Source organism: Puma concolor, chromosome C1 (assembly GCF_028749965.1).
Source record: "Puma concolor isolate L17-30 chromosome C1, mPumCon1.1.hap2, whole genome shotgun sequence".
Lineage (NCBI taxonomy): Eukaryota > Metazoa > Chordata > Mammalia > Carnivora > Felidae > Puma > Puma concolor.
In genome coordinates, this window is record NC_141674.1 from 127,564,449 (window position 1) to 127,590,179 (window position 25,731).

Consider the following 25,731-nt stretch of genomic DNA (forward strand, 5'->3'; position numbering starts at 1 on the left):
CGCCTGGTGGGATATGTGTGATGTTCCTCGGACACTGCTGGCTGCCCAAGAAAGGGGAAAGGAAAGAGCAAATGGTTGACAGACAGAGGTCACAGTCATGCAGGACAGGAGTCTCCTTCAGTTTACGGATAACTTAGTAAACTGCAAGAAAAGCTCTAATATCACCCTCCTCAAGATATTAGGGGTGATATTAGATCAAGGGGTTTATGTGCTTGCCATGGCAATGTGGGAAACAAAGCCAAATGAAAAATTAAATTCCCTTACTGCCTACAAGTCCTTGAAATAGGCAGAGTCCCTCTAGGGGCTCAGCTGCCTCAGTGATGACACTTTGCTAGGGGCAAAAGGGAGTCTAGGCCTAACATTATCCTGCCCTCAGGATCCTGTAAGTCTACTTTAACATACAAAAATTCCTTTGGAAACTTCCTTTATCTCAACTCCGCCAAGATATACGCTGGCAATCATACTCCAAGCTTATGGCCCCTGATATACATCTGAAGGGTCTCATGACTGAGGTTTTACTAAACAGTAATAAATGGCATTTTCATAATTGCAGTTCGCCCCTACAGGTCCTGGAAACCTTGCCTCCAAAATTCCTTGGAGTCTTACATTGTCTATAACCCCTTCCCAACCTGGGGGTATATAATGAGTTGCCCGTTACAACCCCAGTGCAGCTCTTTGTGCCCACAGGCCCTGTCACCTTTTTGCACCAAAAGTCTTTTTTTTTTTTTAATTTTTGTTTATGTTTATTCATTTTTGAAAGACAGAGAGAGACAGAGCATAAGCAGGGGTGGGATGGAGAGAGAGGGGAACAAAGATTCTGAAACAGGCTCCAGGCTCTGAGCTGTCAGCACAAGGTCCGATGCGGGGCTCGAACCCACAAACCGCGAGATCATGACCTGAGCCGAAGTCGGACGCTCAACTGACTGAGCCACCCAGGAGCCCCACCAAAAGTCTTTTTTTGCATCAAAGACGTCTTCAAGAATTCTTTCTTGGCCATCAGCTCCAAACCCCACCATCAACCCAAAACCCCACCAACAAATATGTCCATTAAAAACATCTCTGCTAATGGTGATATTTATCTCATTTTGGCTTTAAATTTACATTTCTCCTATTAAAAGTAAGAGTGACTCTCTTTTCATATATTTCCATTTCTACTGGCGTGTTGTTTTTAAAGCAAAAGAAAAAAGAAAGTGAATTCTTTTAGAATTCTCTAACTTGCCCTTTTGGTTTTGAAACTTCCCAGGTTCCTCCATCCCCCAATTCTTCAACTATTTTATCTTCTTGACAAAAGCACTTTCACTAAAGTATTTCAGTGGATTCTAATGAACTCAAACACTTCCTAGCTTTGAGGGGCAAGGGGATATTAAGCCTTGCCTCAGGTATTATTCAATGTTTAAAAGCTTAGAATCCTAATTCAGTAAATTTAAAAGATGCTGAGAAATCTATTCAGAGATTCAAGAACTAAAAATAACCTTTCCTACAAGAGGTCTAAGCACAAAATTCTGGAAACCACAAGAAATAGATCAATCAACCCCAAAGCAGGAAGTTGGCAGCTTTTCAAACATGGTTGTGAGTTACCAACATTTAATCTTCCACTGAGGTTTGCTAGGAAGTTGATGTAAGTATACCACCTCTCAAAAGGATTATGGTAAATCTCAGTTTTGAAAAACAGGGAAAGGCAAACATTGTCTACTAATTAGTAATTCCCAGATGGGGATGGCAGTGGCGGATGGCAAGTTTTGCAACAGAAGTATGTTGGGAAGTGGCCCTCAACAGTGAAAACGGTGCCGGGTTCTGGGTTGCTGAGCTGCTTTGGGGGTCAAAATAAATAGGTGGCATCCTAAACCTAACAGGGCTCCCAGAAAGGCAGGCCTACCTCTGACAAATGGGAACTCAGAAGCAGTGGCTGGTGGTCTTGGCTTCATTCACAATTAAGACTGAGCTATTCAAAAGCTAAGTGTAAACTCTGAGCTTGGACGGGTCCTGTGCACTGGTGGAAGTCAATGCAGGATAATCTGGCTGGAGATATGGCCACTGCTTAAAATCAGTATCTATTTGTCTTTATTCTAAGGCCATTCCATTTTTTCATAGAAGAATCATCTAATTTTCTGCTAGGAAGTAAAATATGCCTCCTAGAATTCTGGAAGTGAAGAAAGGGGTCTGGGGAGTGCCGGTTTTCAATATAATGCCTCTCCCTTTATCTCCACTAAGCTTGGTGTTTCCAAGGCTGGTGTGTCTCTGGTTCAGTTTCTCTAGAAAGTAAACTGGTAGGACAGGGGGAGGTCAAGGCATCCAGTGTCTACCTGCTCCTCATACAGATGTCCAATCAGTGCTGCTGTGCAGCCCCATCTTTGACACTTGCTTTCAGAGAGAGACAGTTCCTCCAAGTCACTGAGACTTGCCGGGGTTCTCCACAAGAACCGGCAAGCTTGTCCAAAGTGCACTCCTCTGCAGGTGCACAGGCTTCATTTTCATGTCTCTGCGAAGTCCATTTCCCTGAAGTCTTCCCTCTCTTCCTCTCTCTGATCAGTGACCAAAGTGTCTAGATCTACCTCTTAACACCTCTCTTCATCCTCCTTCCTCCATTCCCATTGTTCCTGCCTTAATAAAAGTGTTCAGGGGTGCCAGGCTGGCTCAGTCAGTAGAGAATGCAACTCTCGGGACTGTAAGTTTGAGCCCCATGTTGGGTGTAGAGATTACTTAAAAATAAAATCTTAAAAAAAAAGCCTTCATCTTTCCCCCTAGCTCTACCATAGTAGTCTTTTAACTTGTGTAGAAGACGGTATCTTTAACAACCTTTCTCTAGGATTCTTGTCTCTGGTATTCAGTCCATCACTCATCTAGGTAATGTTGTAAAGGGACTTTGCAGATATAATTAAGGTTACTCATCAGCTGACCTTAAGAAAGGAAGCAATTCCAAGCATGAGAAGGATTTGACATACCACTGCTGGCCTTGAGATGTAGAACCCATGTGTTACAACTAGAAAGAAGCCTCTAGAAGCTAAGGATGCCCCCCCTCTTCCAGCTAGCAAGAAAATCCAAGTCATATAATCACAAGGAACTAAATTCTGTCAACAACCCAAATGAACATGGAAATGGAGTCTTCCCAGACTATCAGTTAAGAGTCCATCCAGGCAACACCTTGAATTCAGTCTTACAAATTCCAGAGCAGAGAAACCAGTAGAGCCATCTCAGATTTCTGACTTACAGGACTGTGAGACAATACATGTCTGTTGCTTTCAGCTGCTAAGTTTGTGGTAATTTGTTAAGGCAACAATAAAAAAATAATGCACCTTGTCTCCCCACTTCAAGCCTGCTCTTTAAAAGAAAAAAAAGTTTATTTTTGAGAGACAGAGAGAGAGAGAGAGAGAGAGAGAGGGAGAGAGAGAAGACAGGATCTGAACCAGGCTCTGTGCTGACATTAGAGAGCCCAATGCAGGGCTCAAACTCACGAATCATGGGATCAAGACCTGAGCTGAAGTCAGATGCTTAACTGACTGAGCCACCTAGGTGCTCCTCAGGTCTGCTCTTTTTTTTTTTTTTAAACGTTTATTCATTTTTGAGAGGCAGAGTGCAAGTGGGGGAGGGGCAGAGAGAAAGGGAGACACAGAATCTGAAGAGGCTCCAGGCTCTGAGCTGTCAGCACAGAACTGATGTGGGGCTCAAACCACCAACCATGAGATCATGACCTAAGCCGAAGTCGGACGCTCAACTGACTGAGCCACTCAGAAGCTTGCAAGTCTGCTCTTCTGATCTCATCTCTCAAATGCTGCCAGAGCAAGCTCTTAAAAACACAAATCCGGGGGCGCCTGGGTGGCGCAGTCGGTTAAGCGTCCGACTTCAGCCAGGTCACGATCTTGCGGTCCATGAGTTCGAGCCCCGCGTCGGGCTCTGGGCTGATGGCTCGGAGCCTGGAGCCTGTTTCTGATTCTGTGTCTCCCTCTCTCTCTGCCCCTCCCCCGTTCATGCTCTGTCTCTCTCTGTCCCAAAAAAAATAAATAAACGTTGAAAAAAAAAAAAAAACACAAATCCGATTACTGACCATGCTGCTTAACACAAGTTTTAACTTTACTGTATCATCTACATAAAATGTTATAGATAATACCATGTGTCTGACTTTGGTTTGTATTGATTTCATGACTTTTGCTTTTATACCTGATTGGCTTTCTCAGGTAGTTCTTTAAGTGGCCATCCATGTCTGATGGGGAGGAAACAATGCGACATGTCTAGAAATGGCTGGAGTGGGTTGTAAATTCAGTTAAGAAGGAAACTATGGTAATGTAAAGAGAAGACCAATACTTCAACTAAGATGGTGGCTATGGCAATGAGAATATGGAGAGGACCACAAGAAGTTCTGAGAAAAGTAACAGGCATCATGCTTTTTGTTACATACTGAGTGGGTATCTGTATGAGGGGTGTGTGCATGTGTGTGTATATATTATCAATGCACACATGTATTTTAAATGTATTTTTTATATAAAGTAATACACATTTGTGGGAACAATTTAAGCAGTACAGAAGAGTTTAGGTGAGTCTGAAACTGGCAGCTCATGGACAAATCGAACTAGTCAAAGGACCTTAATCGACTTTACAGCATTTTATTTTATTTTATTTTATTTTATTTTATTTTATTTTATTTCATTTCTTTTCTTTTTTTTCTTTTCTTTTCTTGTATTATTTTTTTAACGTTTATTTATTTTTGAGACAGAGAGAGACAGAGCATGAACGGGGGGAGGGCCAGAGAGAGAGAGAGGGAGACACAGAATCTGAAGCAGGCTCCAGGCTCTGAGCTGTCAGCACAGAGCCCGACAACGCGGGGCTCGAACTCACCAAATGCGAGATCATGACCCGAGCCAAAGTCGGACACTTAAACGACTGAGCACCCCCAGGCGCCCCTGCAGCATTTTATTTTTTAATCTGAATTTCAATGACTTTAAATGGGTTATGCACTTTTCGATTTGGTATACTTCTACATCCTACCTCAACCTTTTCTGGTTTTACGCTTGATCTCATTTGTTCATATATGGTTCCTGCTTAGCTTTTAGTCATAGTAGTTTGTGATCCAGGCATAAAGTCCCTATCATCTCCACAAATCCCCTATCATATGGTCTAGAGCAAGATCCCTCAACAAGGGCACTAATGACATTTTGAAACAGATAATTGTTTAAGTGCAGTTCTGTTCACTGTAGGTTACTTAGCAGTGTCCCAGGCCTCCAGCCTCTAGATTCTCCCCATTTGTATCCCTTAATCCTAACAAACTAAAATGCTTCCTAACACTGCCACCCTGGGGGGTCAAACTGCCCCCAGCTAAGAACTACTCTCTTAAAGAAAACTCTGGTAAGGGTTTCTATGATACCCTTGCAGACACTTTCTATGTCCTAACAGCAATTACATATAGCTGTGTCTCCATCCTTTGTTATACTTATTTTTCCCCTTCATAATTTATCACAAGTACCACTCCTTATTCTCACCTATGAATATACCATAGGCCACATTTGGAAACAGCTGAAGAGAGTTTTCACTGTATAGAGTTACAAGTTGTTTGACTAACTGCATCCTCTCACATATCATGGATGGATGTTTTTCACCTGTGTGCATAGAAAAGGCTATAGACGGTAACTGACGGGATGTGAAGATGAAGGCAGATTATAGGTGTATGGAGATGGCAAGAGCTACAGGGGCTTCTGCCATGTGGCTGCTTGGTGAGGGGCTCTGAGATCTCTTCCCACGCGGGAGCTGGGCAACAGAACCCTTGACCGAGAATCATTCCTCCACACCGAGGGAAGAGTCTACAGGTGGTGGGGACTGAGCTCACACAAGGCGATACCTGAGTGGGGCAGAGAGGATTCTGATGCCAAGAAAGTAAGTGTACAGAGATTAGAAAGAAACCTGTAATGATAAAGGGCAAAATAATTACACAGACATGAGACACTAAACCTTTCCTTTTACTTTGCCCCCCACCCCCCTTTGGGCGGGGGTGCGTCAACCAGAAGCAGCTTCCCTGCCGCACGGCACCCAGACCAGTGCCCTCTTCTGCCAGGGGATGTCTTTCTGTTGTTCAATAGTGTCCCAGGCTTAATGGGCCACAGGACACACTGGCCTGTGACTCTGGCCTCTCTCCTGATGAGTGGGACTCATGGTGACCAATATCCTACAAACCTGATCTTTTTGAGCAGATTTGATCAGATTCACAAAACATCTAATTCTATTCCTATAAAATAAGCTACTGTTTTACGTATAATTTTCTCTTAACTCATCAGGATTTCATGAGTGGTTACATAAAATGTGTCAGACCCCCCTGTAGAAGTAACCGTGACAAAATAATATAATACAAAATAAAAAAGACAACGCATACCTTTTAGTACTGTTTTGTTTGGTTTGTTGCTTTGTGATCTCCTCCAAAGCAAGAATTGGGCTACAGAACAGCTGCCCACTTTTCCTGATTATCTTTTGCTTCATGGCAGTCAGACTACTCCATTCTCGAACAAACCTCAAAATCTGGCAGAAAATGAGATAATGAAAAGCTCTAATGGCTCACCAGGCATCTTCCTTTGAAAGTAAAGCCACTTATAACATTAGAAAACTGAGGTTTTATTATATCCTCCAAATAGGCTTCTGAATGTCACAATTTAAGGCTTTCTTCAGATTGATGCCGTCTTCCTATCTTTATTGTAAAATACTGATGGCCAGTTCTCTTTCAACCCAAAGGCTCCCTAAAGACACATTTCAGGATGCCCCAGCGTATGTCCTTAATGCACATAGGGACCAACGGCAATAATGTGCCCAGTGCGACCGAAAGGGGCCCGGCTGTCAGAAGCACAAATCTAGCAGTGGCCGAGGCAGAGCTGGTCGTGGGAGCGGGGGTCTTACAGCGGTGGCAGGTTTCAGTGCAACATCTGAGAACTGCCTTGTTACCCAACTACCTAAGTTATTACAGGAAAACAGCCACCAATAAATCTGGAACATTTTTTACCAGGGTCACTATTAATCTTACTTATTAGTCATTTATATGTAACTGGCCACTTTTTGTGAATCTGAGAACCAGGATGAAATGATACCAAAGAAAATAACTCACTGCTACCTTTTCCTTTAAGTCAAGTGCAGTGGACCCACAGGGAATGTTTGATTTCCACTCAAAGGGCAAACACAGAATCACTATTTTCTCCTAAAAAGTGGCACACTGCATGCTGTCAGCCCCTGCACATGCTGATCCTTCCAAGCACTGAAGATAAATCGGCCACAGATCAGAATTAAGGCCTCCTGAGCAGGTGCTTGACTTACAGCTGTATGCTGGTGCTTCTGACGAAGCAGGAGTCACCCACCACGGCACCAACCCTGCTCTCAGAATTTGTCATTGTTAGAACTGTCAGAGATAAACGGAGACTCTGTCAGATATAGATATATAACGGTTGCTAATCCTGTGAAGGAGAAATCCAACAATGTGAGGATGACTCTATCCACAGAAACAGCAAGCCTAGGTGTGATCGCTCACTCAGGAAACCGATTTCACATTTCTTCTTAGCACCAAGGTAATTCAGAGGCAGTGCCTGGACCCATGACAACGTGCCCAGTGTGATCTGGCTCTGCAACAGGCCACAAGGTGCTTTCGTGAAACTCAGAATGGTCTTATAGTACTCAATACATTTTAACTGAAAACAAATGCAGAGGACTATTCTTACCAGGGAGCGATTGTGTTTCAGCTGAAAGCTTGCTGGTAAATCTTCCCAAAGGTCTAATTTTATATCCAAAGGAATGAAGTTACAGTTCATCTGGTTTCCATCCTGATTATAGATTAGGAAGGCATGATTAGTCCATTTTGTCTGTAGGCACTGCTGATTATTTTAAAAGTAAAGAATTATATGATGGCACAATATTCCCTGTCTCCTAAAAGATAAACTGGGGGGGGGGCGCATTCTGACAAGATTCCACCCACACACAGCTCCCCACAAGCATGCTGAGTGGAGAGAAGGGCCGGGCTCTCCAGTGCCCTCTGAATGCCTCCACTGCTTTCTCTCTAAGGGTAAAAAATACCATGAAGAGGGCTTAGTCAGTTAAACATGAGGTTTAAACATGAGTATTTCTTTTAAAAAGGGGAAGAAAAACCCCTGCATATGAAAATCTATTGTATCAACAACAGCTCAACTCCTATTCCAATTCTCTCAGCTAAAAAGAAAGTTATAGTTTCCACAATCACTTTGGGAAAAACACACAAAAAGTACTTAACACACTGATTCAAAGTTTAGACATGTAATGGTAACTCTGAACTCTGAATTAAACTTGGGGTTCTGGCCAAAACCCACAGCTCTGTAGAGGGATGCTGTTACTACAACATAGGATGCTAAACATCCGTTACTGATCTTCCTTTTAAGAGGTGTGCTTTTAGGTAGTGCGCTAGGGTTTTAATCCAGATTCCTACCTCCAGATTCACCTCAGCTCACCTTATAGCTGTGAAAAGACCTGTTAATGTTCCCTCTGCTTAGTGTCTCATGTTTAGAAGATTACTTGAATAATATTTTATGGTAAAGGGACATATAGGCATGTAGCACAGTCATAAACATGCACTCGAGACTATTAAGAGAGATGTCAAAAGGTGAGGTGGCCCATGTGACACAGGGTGGGTGCTGGAGACAGAAGAAGGTCAGCGAGGCTGTCACTGCAGGACTTTGCAGTTTCTCTCCTGTCTCCACCCAAAGAGGGGAAAAACACTGATCAGGTGATCCATGATGCAGAGTTTCCACTGTACAGAACAGAAAGTTTAAGGAGTTTAAGGGCTTCTGAATTCCAGTGTTTTATTCTGCCTGGTGTCTGCCTTTTGGTTTCTTGACCTTCCATCCCTTCTGGGGACCAGTTCTGTGTTATCCTCGTGTGATGGTCTGAGAAGCATGGCCGGGAGCTCTCCCCACACCGGGGCGAAGGGGCCTCAGTCACTGGGACTTGCCTCCAGAGGAGCAGGGGGTGCTTAGGTGCTCCCTCCACGCTCAGAGGTTCCACATGGTGGGCAGGGGTCCAAGCCTTAAAGAGGAGCCCTATTCACTCCCTGGCTTCATTCCTGGTGTCTCTCTCTTGGCTGTGGTCCCACGACAGAGGTTGCATGAGGCTTCTGGCATTCACGATCCTACTCATCTCCTAATATTCTAGCAATCCCTTCTAATTATTACTTAGCACTGGAGATTGTTACACGGCCTGCCATCTCTGTATATCTATTGGGTTTAGTATAAAACCTGTTACCTAAGTAATCTTGAAAAAGGCATTCTTTTGATAGGCTGGCCCATGAATTGAGAAAGGTACAACTATTATTTTATTATACTTAAATGGTTAGAAATTTGATATTGTAGACCAAACGGAAGTATTCATAATCTCAGCAAGTATTTCCTCAAATACTCACACTAGTTTACCTAAGCCAAAGATTCTCACAGGGACCCTGAGATCACTTCAGGGTATCCACAAAGGCAAACTGTCTTCATAAGAACAGTAAAACAATATTTGCCCTTTTCACCCCCATTCTGTCACAAATGTATGGTGAAGTTTCCCCAGGATAGGCAGAGATGAGAATCCCAATGTCTTCTATTAAGACCCTAGAGAAACTGCTAAAAATGTAAAACAATGCCAACTCTCCTCACTAAATGTTATCTTTGTTTCAGAAAATATAATGATGTTTCATAAAAATAAGCTATTGACATGAATATCAATAATGGGTTTATTATTACTACCCTTAATTAATAAATATTTTAAGTGTTTCCACTCTAATTTCAAGTGTAGTAAATGTCAATGGATATAACCCACATAAACAAAAGCTCCTTGGGGTTCTTGACAACTTTTAAAAGTACAAAGAGGTCCTGAGACTGAAAAGCTTGAGAACCACTAACCTAGGGCATGGCATGAATCAGAGCAATCATATTTTTAAAGCTTCCTAGAATCTACTCAACATAGATGGGCAGAGCCCGGCTTCTGCAAAGATGCTGCTGCTGCTACAAACGATTTGTGAAGGACAGAACTTTGTCTCTTTTGAAGTATAGTTGACACACGATGTTACATCAATTTCAGGTGTGCAACATGGTGATTTGACAAGTCTATACATCATGCTGTGCTCACCAATCACTTCCTGCCCTTTTGGCTAAGATCTAGTATGCTGTGTTCACCACAAGTGCAGCTAGTGTCTGTCACCACACAGCACTATCACTACAGTCATAGTGACTATATCCCTGTGCTGTACCTTCCATCCCTGTGACTTATTCATTCCATAGCTGGAAGCCTGTACCTCCCAGTCCCCTTCACCCGCTTTGCCCATCCCCCATCCCTCTCCCCTCAGGCAACCACCAGTTTGTTCTCTGATTTATGGGTCTGTTTTTGCTTTGTTTTTTCCTTTGTTTTGTTTTTTAAGATTCCACATGTAAGTGAAATCATGCGGTATCTCTTTCTCTGACTTACTTCACTTAGCATTACATGCTCTAGGTCCATCCATGTTATTGCAAATGGCAAGATCTCATTCTTTTTTATGGCTGCATAGTATGCCCTTGTGTAGATGTGGTGTGCGTGCGTGCGTGCGTGTGTGTGTGTGTACCAAACCTAGCAGCTAACTCTTACTGAGAGTTCCTTATGGCTAGGCACAGCGCTAAGTGATTTATAGGAATTAGCTTATGTTACCCTTGTAACAACTCCTTTCCATGTTTTCCAGTTGCAAAAACTGAGGCACAGAGTAGTTAAGTAATGTGTTCAAGATCCCATACTCAGTAACAGATGTGATTTGAGGCAATTCAGCCCTGAAGTCTGTGCTTTTAACTACTATGCTGTTTTGCCTTTCACTGTTTTTAGATTTAACAAAGAAATTTTCGAATTAGCTTTAAGGAGGAAAAGAACTCGATGCCTATCTCATTGTTAATAACAGTAAATATATCCACTGAAAAATGAAAAAAAGGAAGGCTTCTGTACGTTTTAAGCTGTAGAATCCCCATGATGCTTACCTTAGTATAGAGGTGAATCCGGTCAGTATTCTTACTTGCACAGAACATTAAGGTATCGTACACTGGCAAACTGTCTGGGATCTTCAACTGTTCTAATAAAGAAGATAAAAAAGAACCTGAAGGCTTACCTCCTCTCTATCCAAAATAGTTTATTTTAATCTTCTGTGGGTTAGAATGGAAGAGCTATATAAAATATATCATCATATTTCACAAAGGACACATGTCTGGGCTTGAAATAAAAATACCATGATAGGCCATCTAAGACCATACTGGCCTATATGGGAACCAGTTGCTTTGTACTTTTGCTAATGACCCCACAAGAGAGAAACAAATCCACAATTAGCTGAGAAGACAGGAGTTAGGTATGAGGGAGAATTTCCTGCCACCAAAAGTTGTTATTAGTCTTAAGAAGTCTAGAATCTAGACATTTTGCTAGAGCGGTTTTGAGACAGAAGGAGCACCATTTTGGTTTGACAGCAATTCAGCTTTGTGAGAGGCCACCTGCATGCCAGATTCTCTACGGCCCGGTGCTTCACATTCACAAAAGAAGATGAATGTGCATGAACTCTTTTTCTGATAATCTCCTTTTATTTATCACTTCTGGGTCTCACTGACCAATATATTCTGTAGAACAGGGTTATCAAAATGGATCTAAATAATTATAGTTAACACTTATCAAGTCCTTACAATGTGCCAGGCATTGTTCTAACTATATATCTTAACACCTCTCAGAAATAAATAGTGCATTTTACAGAGGAGAAAACTGAGGCACATTAACTTGCCCAAGGTCATACCGCCAGTAAGAGGACTTACGGCCAGTCATGTGGCTACGGAGCCTGTGCCCTTAACCTCTGCCACAGTTCCTAAATGACTTTTATTATTATTATTATTATTATTATTATCATTAATTTTATTTTATTTTTCCCTCAGTGACCTTTTAAAGTGTTTCCCCAGATCTGGAAGTCTATGCTTTGTCATTCTGCTTGGCAATGTCATCATATTTTAATTTTTCTACTCAAGGCACTGGTTACTTTACAAACTTGGAGTATTCCTGTATTTCATGAATTCAAAAATGTCCATTCTTCCCACACATTAACATCTCTGAAACTGGCACATCTTACAGGCCAATAAGTGTGGCATTTTACAATCATTGCTGGCCAGGTGGCAGATGTGAAGTAGCTGGCAAGGCCCAAGCACGCATGGGCTTAGTCGTGACTACTGTGGTGTTGTTACTTCAACACCACGCTCGAGTCAAGTGCCTTGTTGTTACTACATGAGTTGAGTTTAATTACTTCTAAAAGGTTTTCAAAATGCTTCTCTCTGATTTGGTATTGAAATGAGAAGCTATCATGTATATGAAAAAAATTTTAGATATAAAGTAGGAGAGAATAAATTTGATATTTAAGGAAGTAAATATGTATCACTGGAGGAACAGCCAACATTTTTTATATTCTTGCAAATGAGTAAGCCAGTGCTTTATGGGACTTCAGAAAAGGAGATCCCTGTAGATAGCGGGCACTCTCTCACATCTGGATACTGCGATGTGCAAAAGGGCTGCCTATCACCTGCCAAGCACAGCAAATGAAGGCAGGAGAAACCGCCACATCCCTCAGGGCAAATGAAAGAAATAGCAAAGCAACGGAGGGAGCTATGACCTGGTCTGGGCTATCATTAAGATATTAAGTCATAGTTAATTAGATTTTCTTTCTTAATGTACATAAAACAAGTGCAATGTATAATCACTGCCTTCAGATCTTTTGAAGAACCATGGCTAATGCATTCATGTTTAAAGATCAGAAGTCATTCTTTGATAAAAAGTATTAGAGGATTGATTCTGAATCAGCTGATATTCTTGGTAACCAGAGGCTACATGGGGGAACGTCTTTCTCTTTTCATTGTTTCCCTGAAATGTAATTTAATGGCTTGGGACTACAGAGGACACATCTTGTGAAGACCCAGCCATCCTTCCAGATCCCTGGAGTTCCAGTTAGAACAAAACCTCAGTCCCCGCAAAGCACATACCACTCCAGTTCTAAGAGCTTATGTGGATTGAATGAACACTTTAACATAGTGTGCCTCCTTTTTCTTCTGTTTGTTTTTCATGGAAATCCATGTTAGCAGGGAGATGTGAAGCTTATTGCTTGTATGAAATTCTCAGCCCAGTGATCTGATAAGTCAAAAAAAAAAAAAAACCCAAAACAAAACAAAAGGAAGGGGGCAGGTATGGGGAAAAAGCTGGCATTGTCTGGAGTAGATGAGGCCAGTGGAATTTTCACTGGCAGAGTTTAAAAAGGTCTAGCTAGTGATTTCTGAAAGGTATGTGTAAGTAGAGCTAACATATGCCTTCATCAATGGACCAATTTACAACTAACAAGCCAGAATATCCCTGCCACAGATGAAGAGACTCATGGCCCAGGAGGTGATAACAATTGCCAGTTGTTTGTTCTGGGTCTGATGTTTAGTCCAGTGAGCCACATGCTGTCCTACAACAAGAACATCATCAGCACTTGAGGCAAGACGTGCTGGAAGGAAAGAAGGAAACCAGAGTTATGAAAGAAATGCCCTGCCTCAGACCACACCTAAAGACTGTTAACATTAACACACCTAAACCAGGGGCCATCCCAAGATATTCTCTGAGAAGACCCTGAGGAATCAGAGGGAAGGAAGGCTGAGGGAAGAAGACAGGAGGATGCCCTGAGCTCAGAAATTCTTAAATGAACTTTTCATTTTTAAGCTATGAATCTGATTCTGAATTGTATCTGTGTTTAACAGGAACTGACTTAGAAGAAAAAGTTCAACTGTCCATTCCCAGTCGCTTTGGGGTTGTTATAATGAGAACCTCAATCTGTGGGTTACTATGGTCACTAACCGATTAGCAACCCCAGGGGCACCTGGGTGTCTCGGTTGGTTAAGCATCTGACTCTTGATTTGGGCTCAGGTCCTGATCTCACATTTCATGAGACTGAGCCCTGTGTCAGGCTTGCACTGGGTATGGGGCCTACTTAGGATTCTCTCTCTCTCCCTCCCTCCCTCCCTCCCTCCCTCCCTCTCTGCTCCTCCCCCGCTTAGGTTTTCTCTTTCTCTCTCAAAGTAAATAAATAAGCAAGCAAACAAACAAAAACAACAAAATGTTCCTACTAAAAAAAAAGAAAAGAGAAGAACCCCAAAGTACCCACAAACTCTGGCCAGCCGGCCCGTAAAGATAGTGATGTCTGACATACGGGCTGGTAGGTGCCAACCATCATAGCTCTACGTAATGAGTGGAAGCAACCAAAAAGTAAATAAATCCAAACACTACATGGCTGGCTCCAAGTGTAGTCATGAGTCATACTGTCTTGACATTATGTGCCTTAAAAACATTTTCTTAAAAAAAAAAAAAAAACAACACCCTACATTTAAAATATACCAATGAATTGTAGACATTTAAAAGAAATTTCATGTGCAAACGATCATTATCTGTCAAGTGGCTGTTAATAATCTGTCAATCTTTACTGTTTTCTCCAAAGAACCTCCTAAATACCAGAACCACTGCCTCTTGCGTGGACGGGCCTGGCTCGGATGAGGCTGGGCCACGGGCTGGGGGCAGCATGTGAAGCGACAGGTCGGCTTTGCTCTCTGTGTTGTATCTGAGTGCCCATAGCTCTGTTCCTCCAGCCATCTGCTGTTTAAGGATTGGTTCCAAATGGCTGTATTTTTAATATAAATGGGAATACAAAGACTCTGCAACATGGTAGTAGTCACAAATCTACTCACAGTATCCTCTAAGTGAGAACACTGGAAATGGAAATGAGACTTACCATCACCTGGCTGCGGTGTGAGTCCATCCTCTCTCTCAATTTTTGCTATCTCTTCCTTGCTCTCAGCCAACGGTTTAGGTTCTGAGGGTGTAAGGCCTTGTTTTTCACAGTCAGAACTAGTCCCAGCTTTGTTGTATGTGTCTTTCTGAGGATCACCTTTCCCATTTTCATTTGTATCCTGGGTATCGCCAAGGCTATCTATTTGTAGAATTATGAAAATCAAACAACTTACACATAAATTTAGATACAATCGTTATTTACTCTAAGACCAGTTTTTAAAAAGTCATAGCTAGGTCTTATAAAAAGAAAGAAAGTGAACAATGTTTGTTCATTCTCTGGAGACATTTATTGGGACTCACTAAATGCCAAGTACTGGACAGACAGTGAGGAATGAGATAGACAGGTCCTTGCTTCCTAGAGATTCCATTTGAAGTGTCAGATAGAAATGAAGCCAGTAAGGGTTTTAGGCAAAGGAATATAACCATCTGGGTTTTTAAAGGATCACTCTGGCTGCTGTGTACTGAAGGGCCACGGGGAATCTAGCAGGGATGCCACTGAGGGCTGGGAGAGAAAATGGTGGCTTCTAGTAGGATGGTAGCAATAAAGAAAAAGTGGCCAGAATCAAGATACACTTTAGAAGTTATGCCAGCAAAACTTGACAAATCGAGTGTGGGAGGAGAGAGAGGAATCAAGGATGCTGCATCATGTAAGGATGATGAGGGAAGAGAAGATTTAGGTGTTAGGTGTGGTGGTGGTGAATCAAGAATTCCACCTTGGAAATATTAACCTTGAAGAACCTGTAAGACACCCAGGGTGGAGATGTTACATAGGCATGTGTACAAGCTACAGTTCAAGTGAGAGAAAGAAGTATGGGCCTATGAGCTGTAAGATGTCAAGTATAAGCTATGGATGTTAAGAACAAAACACAAGAGGGGCACCTGGCTGGCTCAGTACAGCATGCGATTCTAGATCTTAGGGTTGTGAGTTCAAGCCCCACGTTGGGCATAGGGATTACTTTAAAAAAAAAAAGGCAGAAGAAAAGTGTTACTTATTGACAAATATTAGTGTTCAGTATATACTATTGCCAAAATTTACCAAATGTAATGGAGACTGAATTAGCAACCTTTATAGGACTGTAATTTCCTAATATTGCTCCTTTAGTTTTTTGGATTCCACCATTTCCTCAAAGTGTTGTATGGCAAATGCTGATTAAAAAATGTAGATGGGGGCGCCTGGGTGGCGCAGTCGGTTAAGCGTCCGACTTCAGCCAGGTCACGATCTCGCGGTCCGGGAGTTCGAGCCCCGCGTCAGGCTCTGGGCTGATGGCTCAGAGCCTGGAGCCTGTTTCCGATTCTGTGTCTCCCTCTCTCTCTGCCCCTCCCCCGTTCATGCTCTGTCTCTCTCTGTCCCAAAAATAAATAACGTTGAAATAAAAAAAAATAAATAAACGTTGAAAAAAAAATGTAGATGAATTCGGGGCACCTGAGTGGTGCAGCTGGTTAAGCATCCAATTTAGCTCAGGTCATAATCTCACATTTCATGAGCTCAAGCCCCACTTCAGATTCCACACTCTTTCCCTTTCTCTCTCTCTCTTTCTGTGCCCCTTGGGGGATTCTCTCTCCTTCCCTTTCTCTCTGCACCTCGCTCACTCACGCTCATTCTCTCAAAAAAAAAAAAAATTTACATCAATTAGAATTCTGCCTTTCAGTACTTTTGGGGGTCCTTCCACATCAAGGTTAGAAATCATTATGCCAAGTATAGTAATACTAATCTAATAATTACAACTTTTATATACAGTAGTATCACTGTTACTTAGAATATGTACTTCTGTACTTCGGACTTTAACAGTCACAAAAGGAGTTTCTTTAGGTTCCTTGAGAGTTATCTTATTAAACCATGGGTCTTGAAACTTTCACTGTTGATCTTGGTATCACAAAGAAAAATCAGAATATAAAATCCTATTAAACTGTGATTTTCGTTGCTAAATCACTCAACTTATACTTAATGTGAACTGACATTATTCTGTAGTCATGAGATACTTTATTTTTATGGCCTAGAGTAGTTGGAAATTGAATGAGATAATGCAGATTGTGAGAGAGATTATATGGAATAAGCTTGTGGTTCCAATTTGGTTCATAGACAACAGGTGTTGACGTTACAAATATAACCACCCAGATGGCAGACTTGTCATTTTTGTAGGAACACCCAGAATTGAAAGAGGAAAGACTCAGCTACTGATTACATTTTCTTTCAGATTAAAACTAAGATGCAGATAAAGCAAGAAAGGCAGGCGGGATCTGCAGTACTGCCTGTGTCTTAGCTAACTCTTGGTTCGTGTCACTTCTCTAAAGAATTCACCTATGATGGAAAAGGAGATGTGTACAATGATCACTGCTGATAAAACAACTCCTTGCAGTTTCCAAAACTGTCAACTTGGCATTTTGAGTTACCATGAACATGGTCTCTAACACTGGAAACCAAAGAAATACTAATGATCTTTTTTCTTAAGACAGCCTCAGTATTAATAATCATTTCAAAAACAAAACATCAGAAAAAGGCATATCATGCTATAAAAACATATTCTGAGGTATGTTTATAATTTCTACTTTTAAAATAGCAGGCCTTGGAAAAGAATAAACTCATAAAACCTACAAATTGGTTCTTAAAAGAAGATCTGTAGAGGAATTTTTATGATTTGTCATGCATGAAACAGGACACCATATATATCATAGTAGGTAAAGAAGCTACACCGGATTATTTTGCTATTTAAACAAAAACAATCTGTAATTTCTTTTAAAACAAGTATTATCTACAGGAGAAAGAAAACAGCAGGTCTATGACTATAAGGCATATTTGCTGCCATAGCAACCGAGCTTCTATTCCTGCCCATTGAATTCACATCCTGCTGGCATTAATGAGAAATGTCCATTTGTGCCAAATTAATGCCATGTCACAGACGCTCCGGGATATACATTCTTGACAGACCTGGAAGTTTTGCATGTTCCACAAGGGGATAAATTCAGTCTTCACTGTATAAAGTTCTTACTCCAGCTTAAAAGCTGAAGTCAGTGCCGAGTCACACTAACCCGATACAGCAGTTGCCTCTAAAAACACTGGCTAGGTGAAGACAACACCACCAGCCCACTCCAGGGCCACACTCCATCTACTCACCAGCACCGCCTCGAGGATTCTCACACATTTCACAATACGGTAACGTGGAGTTATTGATATAGGTGCAGAGGCCACACGGCCAGCCCTTTCCAGGAAGAGGTGGGGTGGTTGCCTGGGCAGGAGCCGTGGTTTGCCTGAGCCAGGATGGCTTCTCCTCTGGGGCACTGTGGTGGTCATTGGCGGTAACCAACTTTAATCTTTTACCTTCAGGCTCAAAATTGCTTTCATAATCCATGATATGTCTTGTGGCTATTTTTCCAGGGTTTGCCGAAACGACAGTATTTTTCTCCTGGAATATCCCTGATTCATCGCAGGAGGTCACCAACTGCCTTTTCTTAGGTTTTGGTGAAAAGAATGATCGAATATCATGCTGTTTTTCTTTTTCAAACTGGGAAAAACAAACAGCAAATTAAGAAGCAATCTAATATGTTTTTCCTAAATAAAACAGTTGAACCAACTATTTTCAGTAACCATATTCCTTTCTCTTTTGAACACCTTGTTGGAAATGAATTCAATTACGCTGACTCTTCATATATACATATATGTAGAATAACATGAACAAATCTATAGACTTTCTGTGTCTAATTTTTTTTTAGCACTTACAATGTGCCTAGCACTTAACATATATTAACTCATTTGATCCTCATGCCAGCTCTGTGAGACAGGTACTAATATTCTTCCTACATTTTAGATGAGGACACTAAAGGTTTAGAGATGTTAGGTAACGTGGCTATGGAATTTATGTAATAAAATTATACTTCATAAACTATCCGCTCCTGGGGCGCCTGGGTGGCGCAGTCGGTTAAGCGTCTGACTTCAGCCAGGTCACGATCTCGCGGTCCATGAGTTCGAGCCCCGCATCAGGCTCTGGGCTGATGGCTCAGAGCCTGGAGCCTGTTTCCAATTCTGTGTCTCCCTCTCTCTCTGCTCCTCCCCCGTTCATGCTCTGTCTCTCTCTGTTCCAAATATAAATAAACGTTGAAAAAAAAAATTAAAAAAAAAAAAAACTATCCGCTCTAGAGGTATGTCAGGGACCAGAGAACTATATATTAAAATACTTCAAGTTGGGAAAGGAGAATTGTATATTTAAGTATTTCAAGTCAATCAAGAACCTACAGAAATGTTTTCTTAACCAAACTATAAATACAATGTTCACAAACAATGTTTTTCATATTAAAGTGGTTTTTTTTTTTTTTTTTTGATTAGGGAGCATTTTTTTTCAAATAGAATTAAAGCTAGTAATTAGAACTGCTTCTTTAGTAGACACATCTTAATAATTATCTTGTTTTCAAGAAATATATTTCTCTTTTTTTTTTTTTATTATTTTTTAAATTTTTTTTTTTTTTTCAACGTTTATTTATTTTTGGGACAGTGAGAGACAGAGCATGAACGGGGGAGGGGCAGAGAGAGAGGGAGACACAGAATCGGAAACAGGCTCCAGGCTCTGAGCCATCAGCCCAGAGCCTGACGCGGGGCTCGAACTCCCGGACCGCGAGATCGTGACCTGGCTGAAGTCGGACGCTTAACCGACTGCGCCACCCAGGCGCCCCTATTTCTCTTTTCTAAGAAAAGCTCCATCATTATCTTGTTTTTCATCTTCCTTTCTATGTGTAAATCTCAACCTCCTCATTAGAGAAAGTAGAATGCATATCACCACAATTGATTAGCTAGCAGTAAAGGAAAATTAAGAGTCCGTTTTAGAGAATTCCAGCTGGAGGTACTATAGTAGACACACACTGCATTTCCAAAGACGGCCACACCCATTCTTATTCTATTTGACATGTTCTTCTCACAGTGTGACAATGACACACCTACATTTAGAGGTGGGGTCTGTGTTTTTCTCCCTTGAACCTGGGTGGGACTTTGTAACTGTCTTGATCAACAGAATACAGTGAAGGTGACAGCATGTGTGACTTCTATGGCTTCCACTTGGTTGCTGAATCCATTTTATGTCTTGGGTTGCTTGTGTTTGGAGTCTAGCCACCATGTTGTGGGGAAGCCCAGGCCGCATGGAGAAACCATGTGTGGATGTTCAAGTTGACAACTCCAAGCAGGCCCCTAGGTTACAGACATCGTCAATTGCCAGCCATGTGAGTGCATGAGCCTTGAGATGTTTCCAGATCTCAGACTTGGGGTCCTCCATTAAAGGCCCTAGTCATCATGGAGCAGAGGCACATACATCATCTCCATAAGCCTAGGTTGAATTCCTCACCCACAGAAACCATAATAAATAATATATGACTATTTGAAGAATAGTTTGAAGACAAACTGTTGTTCGAAGACACTGGGTTTTGAGGTTATTTGTTATGCAGCAATAGATTAACATTGACAGACACTACAGATAATGATAGCAAAATACCATATATTGTAAAGATATTTTACAGAATAAAACTTACCTGCACTTCTTAGCAGTGCTGTATAAGAAAGCAAGATATAGTAAATACATAGAAAGAAGGATTAGTGGTTAAGAGGGAAAAGGACATGGGGAGTTATGGTAAATGGTTAGAGCCTCTGAGGTGATGAAAACTTTTGAAAATAGTGATGACAACTGCACAGCATTGCCAATGTAATATTACGTAGCATTACCATTCAACTGTACACTTAGAAGTGGTTAAAATGACAAGATTTGGGATTATATAGTTACAAATATAATCACACATTTTTGTCATTTTTCTGGTTCTCCAGGAGGGAGTCCTCTAATCACCTTCCTGAAGGATACAATGCTGGCTACCAGTAATCTGGGGGCAGATTAGGAGAACGGTGCTAAAGAGAACATCATTACTTAAGGAGTCTTTCACTTAATACATTTAGAGTTACATCTTTTTAAAGATTTTATTTTTAAGTAATCTCTACACCCAACGTGGGGCTCGAACTCACAACCCGGAGATCCAGAGCTCCATGCTCCACATACTGAACCAGCTAGGCACCCTTGAAATATATTTGTTAAGAAGAGCAAATAAATAAATAAACAAATAAATAAAATATACAGTAACAGGCCACTGCCACTTACATGGAATAATGTTTAGATAATATTAGAATCTTTTGTCCCATTCTACCTTGTAAGGAATTTGTTTAAAAACATTTTAATCTCTCCATCTTCCCACAAAGAACCAAACCAAAATTGTTTTAGATTTGCTTACCAAAAAAGCAACCCTCCCAATAATACAAAACAAAAACCTAAGAAATCTTTAAGAAAAAAAAAAAAGAATTCTCAGGGCCTTAAAATAATCAGCTTTTATAGTTGATCTCTTTAATTAAGATAGTTAATTAAGCTGTTTTTTAAAGAACCTCTTTTACTATTTAAGTAATGACTAATTTTAGAATTAACATTTGAGAAATTCTCATTATGTGCCAGAGGCAAGTCACAGTAAAGATTAGCGGTGACTGACAGTAATCAGAAACTGATGGCTGCATCTGCCACTTACAAGGGCCAGTACACAGGAGTAATCAGTATTGGTGTTATTTGGAAAGCTCAGGTGCTCGGGTAATCATAAATTGAGACTTGAGTGCATAAAACCCAGAAAAGGGTATAAAGGGAATCATTTTACAGTTTTGGGAACTGAAGGATCCACTAAGAGCATAATTTTAGAAAAAGGAAAGGGCAAGATTAATTAGTGGCAATGACTTTAGTTAATGTTATGACGGCTACACTGGACAATGGTGAACATGGTTATAGGCAGTGAACTTGCAAATTAGTGCCATGGCCATAGGGCTGCCAGAAGCTGTAAGGCCTAACAGAAAAAAAGGCTTCCTCTGAGATAATCAATTACAAGCCTGATCTATATCATCAGTTATGTTTTCTGAGGGCAACCTCTGAGCAATCTGCAGGAGGGAGGTTGATAAGGTTTCTTTGACACTTAGCAGCTGGGAGTGACAGAAACACAGGCGAGAAAATCTCTCTGACACATCCCTAACGATAATCATACATGTTGGATGGAAACAGAAGGGCTGCAGATTTACTGAACAGGTGTTCTTGGGATCCATGGGCCTTTCACAAGACCTTGGAGGGCCTCATGTGAGCCTAAGAAACCCTTGAAATTGTCTATAAAATGTTTTCTGTATTGTATGTACATTTTTTTTAAATGTTTATTTATTTTTGAGACAGAGAGAGAGACAGAGCATGAACGGGGGAAGGTCAGAGAGGGAGGGAGACACAGAATCCGAAGCAGGCTCCAGGCTCTGAGCTGTCAGCACAGGGCCCGACGCGGGGCTCAACCTCGAACAGACCACAAGATCGTGACCTGAGCTGAAGTCAGACGCTTAACCGACTGAGCCACCCAGGCGCCCCGTATGTACATTTTTGGAGCGTACTTCTTTACTTTCTCCATGGTTTCAGAGGGATGGATTCAAGACCCAACAAAGATTAAGAGCCACTGGACTAGAATAAAATATCTGAACATGCACCTGTGGTTTGAGCAGCTCCATTTCTTTCCTTAATTGTCCAGAAGACAGATTGAAAGTTCATATGTGAGTGTACAAATGGGTGCTGAATTAACTCTTTTCAAGGAGAAACAAAGAAATACATTCTCCTAAATACCAAGAATCCCTCTAGCTTCTCTCAAATAATAATTTTTCCATACTGAGTAGTACCAACACAGAGTAACTTGGGTGCAGGCATGAAACATTCTCCTTTGTTTCATCTGTCATGGTAACCGTATTCTGAGCAGCTTCTTACAGGAGAGCAAATGACACAGGAGCGCCCACATGGCCAGAGAGAGGGAAACGCTGATGAGGTGAGCAGAGGACAGGGCAGGAACCGTGACAGCTGGAGTTGTAGGAGACACTGCTGTGTGGGCAGGACTCACAAGTCTAAGGTCAGGTAGGTCAGCTCAAAGCAAAATACACTTTCCTTAATGTTTTGAGACAGGGACATATCACCATTAGCTCTGCAAGGAGACTCTAGCAGGTTCTTGGGACATGTCGAGATTAATCAAAGAAGTGAACATTAGTGCTTTTTAAATTAATTTTTTATAAAGTGAATGTGGATCCACCAATGAAAGCATCTGAGAAAAAGGCAGTAAGAAAAAATTATAAACAAAATGTTTCCCAAATGAACATGTTTTCTAAAAATATTAGATTTATTAATAACAAGACTCCCTGCAGGAGCAAGCTTTACTGGTCTTACCAGAACAGACCAGAATCTTTAAATTATAAGAGCCACACTGATAGTTAAATACTCAGTAGCCATACTGTTCTGGCAAGTCTGTATTTGAAAAATGACTGATCTTATTAATGTTATCAGCATTTCTCAGTGGTAATGGTAAGCAAAAATACAGGAAGACAAAACATTTTTTATGGCTTAGGAAAGCTTTTTTACTTAAATAGCACAATTAAGCTAAAACTTTTTTTTTTTAATTTATTTTGAGAGAGAGAAAAAGCATGTGCATGAGTGGGGGAGGTGGAGAGAGAGAGAGAGAGAGAGAGAGAGAGAATCCCAACCAGGCTCCATATTCAGCTCAGAGCCCAACGTGGGGCTCAGTCGCATGACTGTGAGATCATGACCTGAGCCAAAATCAAGAGCCAGATACTTAACTGACTGAGCCACCCAGGTGCCCCAAGCTGAAAAATTTTGTCTTTTCTGACTACATTCTTGCATTTAGAAAAGACATTATACTAGCAAATTATTGACAAATACCCTAACTCATCATGACTGTTTGTCCTTGTAAAGAAATAACTATGTTAAGTGACCCTTTTAGTATATGATAAATAAAGAACTGAAATGTAGGTGTTTGTAAGTAGGAGGAGTGATCTAAACTTACAGTAATTTTTATCACAAGGCTTTGGGAAAAAATAGAGTTAAGCCAACATGCCCCTGTCATAAGATGTGGAAAACAGAAGAACACATTGCTCTCTTCGGTTATATAGCAGACACTCGTTACTGTGTTCCTGTCTTTTGTTCAATCTTGCCTTTGAAAACATAAAAAAAAATATTGCTTTTGGTGAGAAGCGCTGGGAATAAAAACTACAAAATGCTTAAGGTGGCAAAATGTGTGTTTTTATCTGAAAGGTTCAGGGACTTAATATATTTGCTCTGTTTTGCTGCATGGTAAACTAATGCTCTTTAGAGACAAATTTCTTGGCCATGATGATAGGATTAAAAGCCAGTTATTAGAAATGAAGCAGAGGAAAAGGAAATCTCATAAAACTCATAAAAAAACAATAAAGCACTTCAAAGTCTGGTGCTATCCCAGAGCAGCACACACCACCAACAAAAAGCACCAGTGTCGGGTCTCAAAGACTTTGATCAAAGGGCAGCTCTTGTAGGAATCATTACTGTCTCATGTCATTCGTCTCCTGTTCTTCAAAGAATTAATAAAACCGCTGTGACACAAATGGGTGATGGCCCCGAACGGCCCACGACTGGTGAGCAGAGCTGGAACTAAGGCGTCTGCCCTAACATTTGCAAACAAGCCAGAGGATACACAATGACAAGAGTGAGGGTTTAATCATCTAACTAAAAAAAATAAATTTCAGTTCTCCTAAAAGTAGACGTTTTCAGGTTTTGTAAAATGTCCATTCTCATGTAGTTAAATAAAATGTTGACAGGGATCCACTCTTAGGCACAGTGTTTTTCTCTGTGGGCATAAAGAAAACAAAGCAAACAAAATAAAATAACACTGGTTTTAAAAGAACATGGTAAAAAAGAAAACATTATTTTTATCAAAAGCAGTGCAGGGGTGCCTGGGTAGCTCAGTTGGTTAAGTGTCCAACTTCGGCTCAGGTCATGATCTCATGGTTAGTGACTTTGAACCCTGCACTGGGCTCTGTGCTGACAGCTCAGAGCTTGCTTCGCATCTCTTGTCTCCCCCATCCCTGCTCCTCCCCTGCTGGTTCTCTCTAATAAATAAATAAACTTAAAAAACAATTATATAGCAAAACACTGTATAATGCACAGATCTCTAGAATGGGAGTTAAATGTCACCTACTCGCATGCCTCTGGTGATGGCATCTCCCCCTCCTCCTGCACAAGCTGCTATTACGCAGAATTCCTCCCAGGCCCTACTAGGTTGACCCTACCTCTGAAATCTCAGGAATTTTTCTCTTCCTATTACCACTACTGCTGTTAAGAGTTCAGTGTGGTGTTTAGTGCTCCAAATTCCATCTGGGAATCTCTGACAAAGCAGCCTTTAAAAAAAAATGTTCATTATTACTATTACTATTATTATTATTATTATTATTTTAACTGAGAGACTGAGAGAGACAGAGAGTGTGCAAGCAGAGTAGGGGGGGAGAGAGAGAGAGAGAGAGAGAGAGAGAGAGAGAGAGAGAGAGAGAGAGAATCCCAACTAGGCTCCACACTGTCAGCACAGAGCCCACAACCTGGGCCTTGAACTCACCAACTGTGAGATCATGACCTGAGCTGAAATCAAGAGCCAGCCACTTAACCAAATGAGCCACTCAAGCACCCCCAAAGCAGCCTTTTATATAGTAATAGCCCTAAGAATAAAAAGGAACTGGCTTTATTAATAGACCTATACATATCTATTAAGAAAAGTAAAGTTTTGGTAAAAGGTATATTAAAGAACCCAGCTAAAACCCAAGGCTATCATGGGACTTCGTACTTCTCTGTAGGGCCTGCCAGGGCAAGGTGCTTTCTTTCACTCTGCTTATGGTGGAGACACAAGTGCAGGAGAGGCAGGCCTCTGGGGAGAAAGGCAACTCGTGGCCCAGCCAACATCTTAGGCTCTGAAAAATTCTCTCAGGGATAGGGGGAGAAAGCCCTGAGACAGAGTAGAGACAGAAAAATCTCTTTACCACAGGTTCAAATGGGATGGCAGACATAATCCCTTCTCCAGCTACCA

The 25,731-nt window shown here is 41.2% G+C and overlaps 1 protein-coding gene across 1 annotated transcript in view; it reads right to left on the reverse strand.

Moving 5' to 3' along the window:
• ZRANB3 (zinc finger RANBP2-type containing 3) overlaps window positions 1–25,731 on the reverse strand; it is a 317,797-nt gene that overhangs the window by 8,912 nt on the left and 283,154 nt on the right. The window contains exons 13-17 of the mRNA XM_086715199.1: window positions 17,930–18,317; window positions 14,759–14,956; window positions 10,962–11,053; window positions 7,680–7,781; window positions 6,356–6,498 (exon numbers count right to left, since the gene is read on the reverse strand). Coding sequence (XP_086571325.1) covers window positions 6,356–6,498; window positions 7,680–7,781; window positions 10,962–11,053; window positions 14,759–14,956; window positions 17,930–18,317 — 923 coding nt within the window. The remainder of the gene's footprint in view (window positions 1–6,355; window positions 6,499–7,679; window positions 7,782–10,961; window positions 11,054–14,758; window positions 14,957–17,929; window positions 18,318–25,731) is intronic.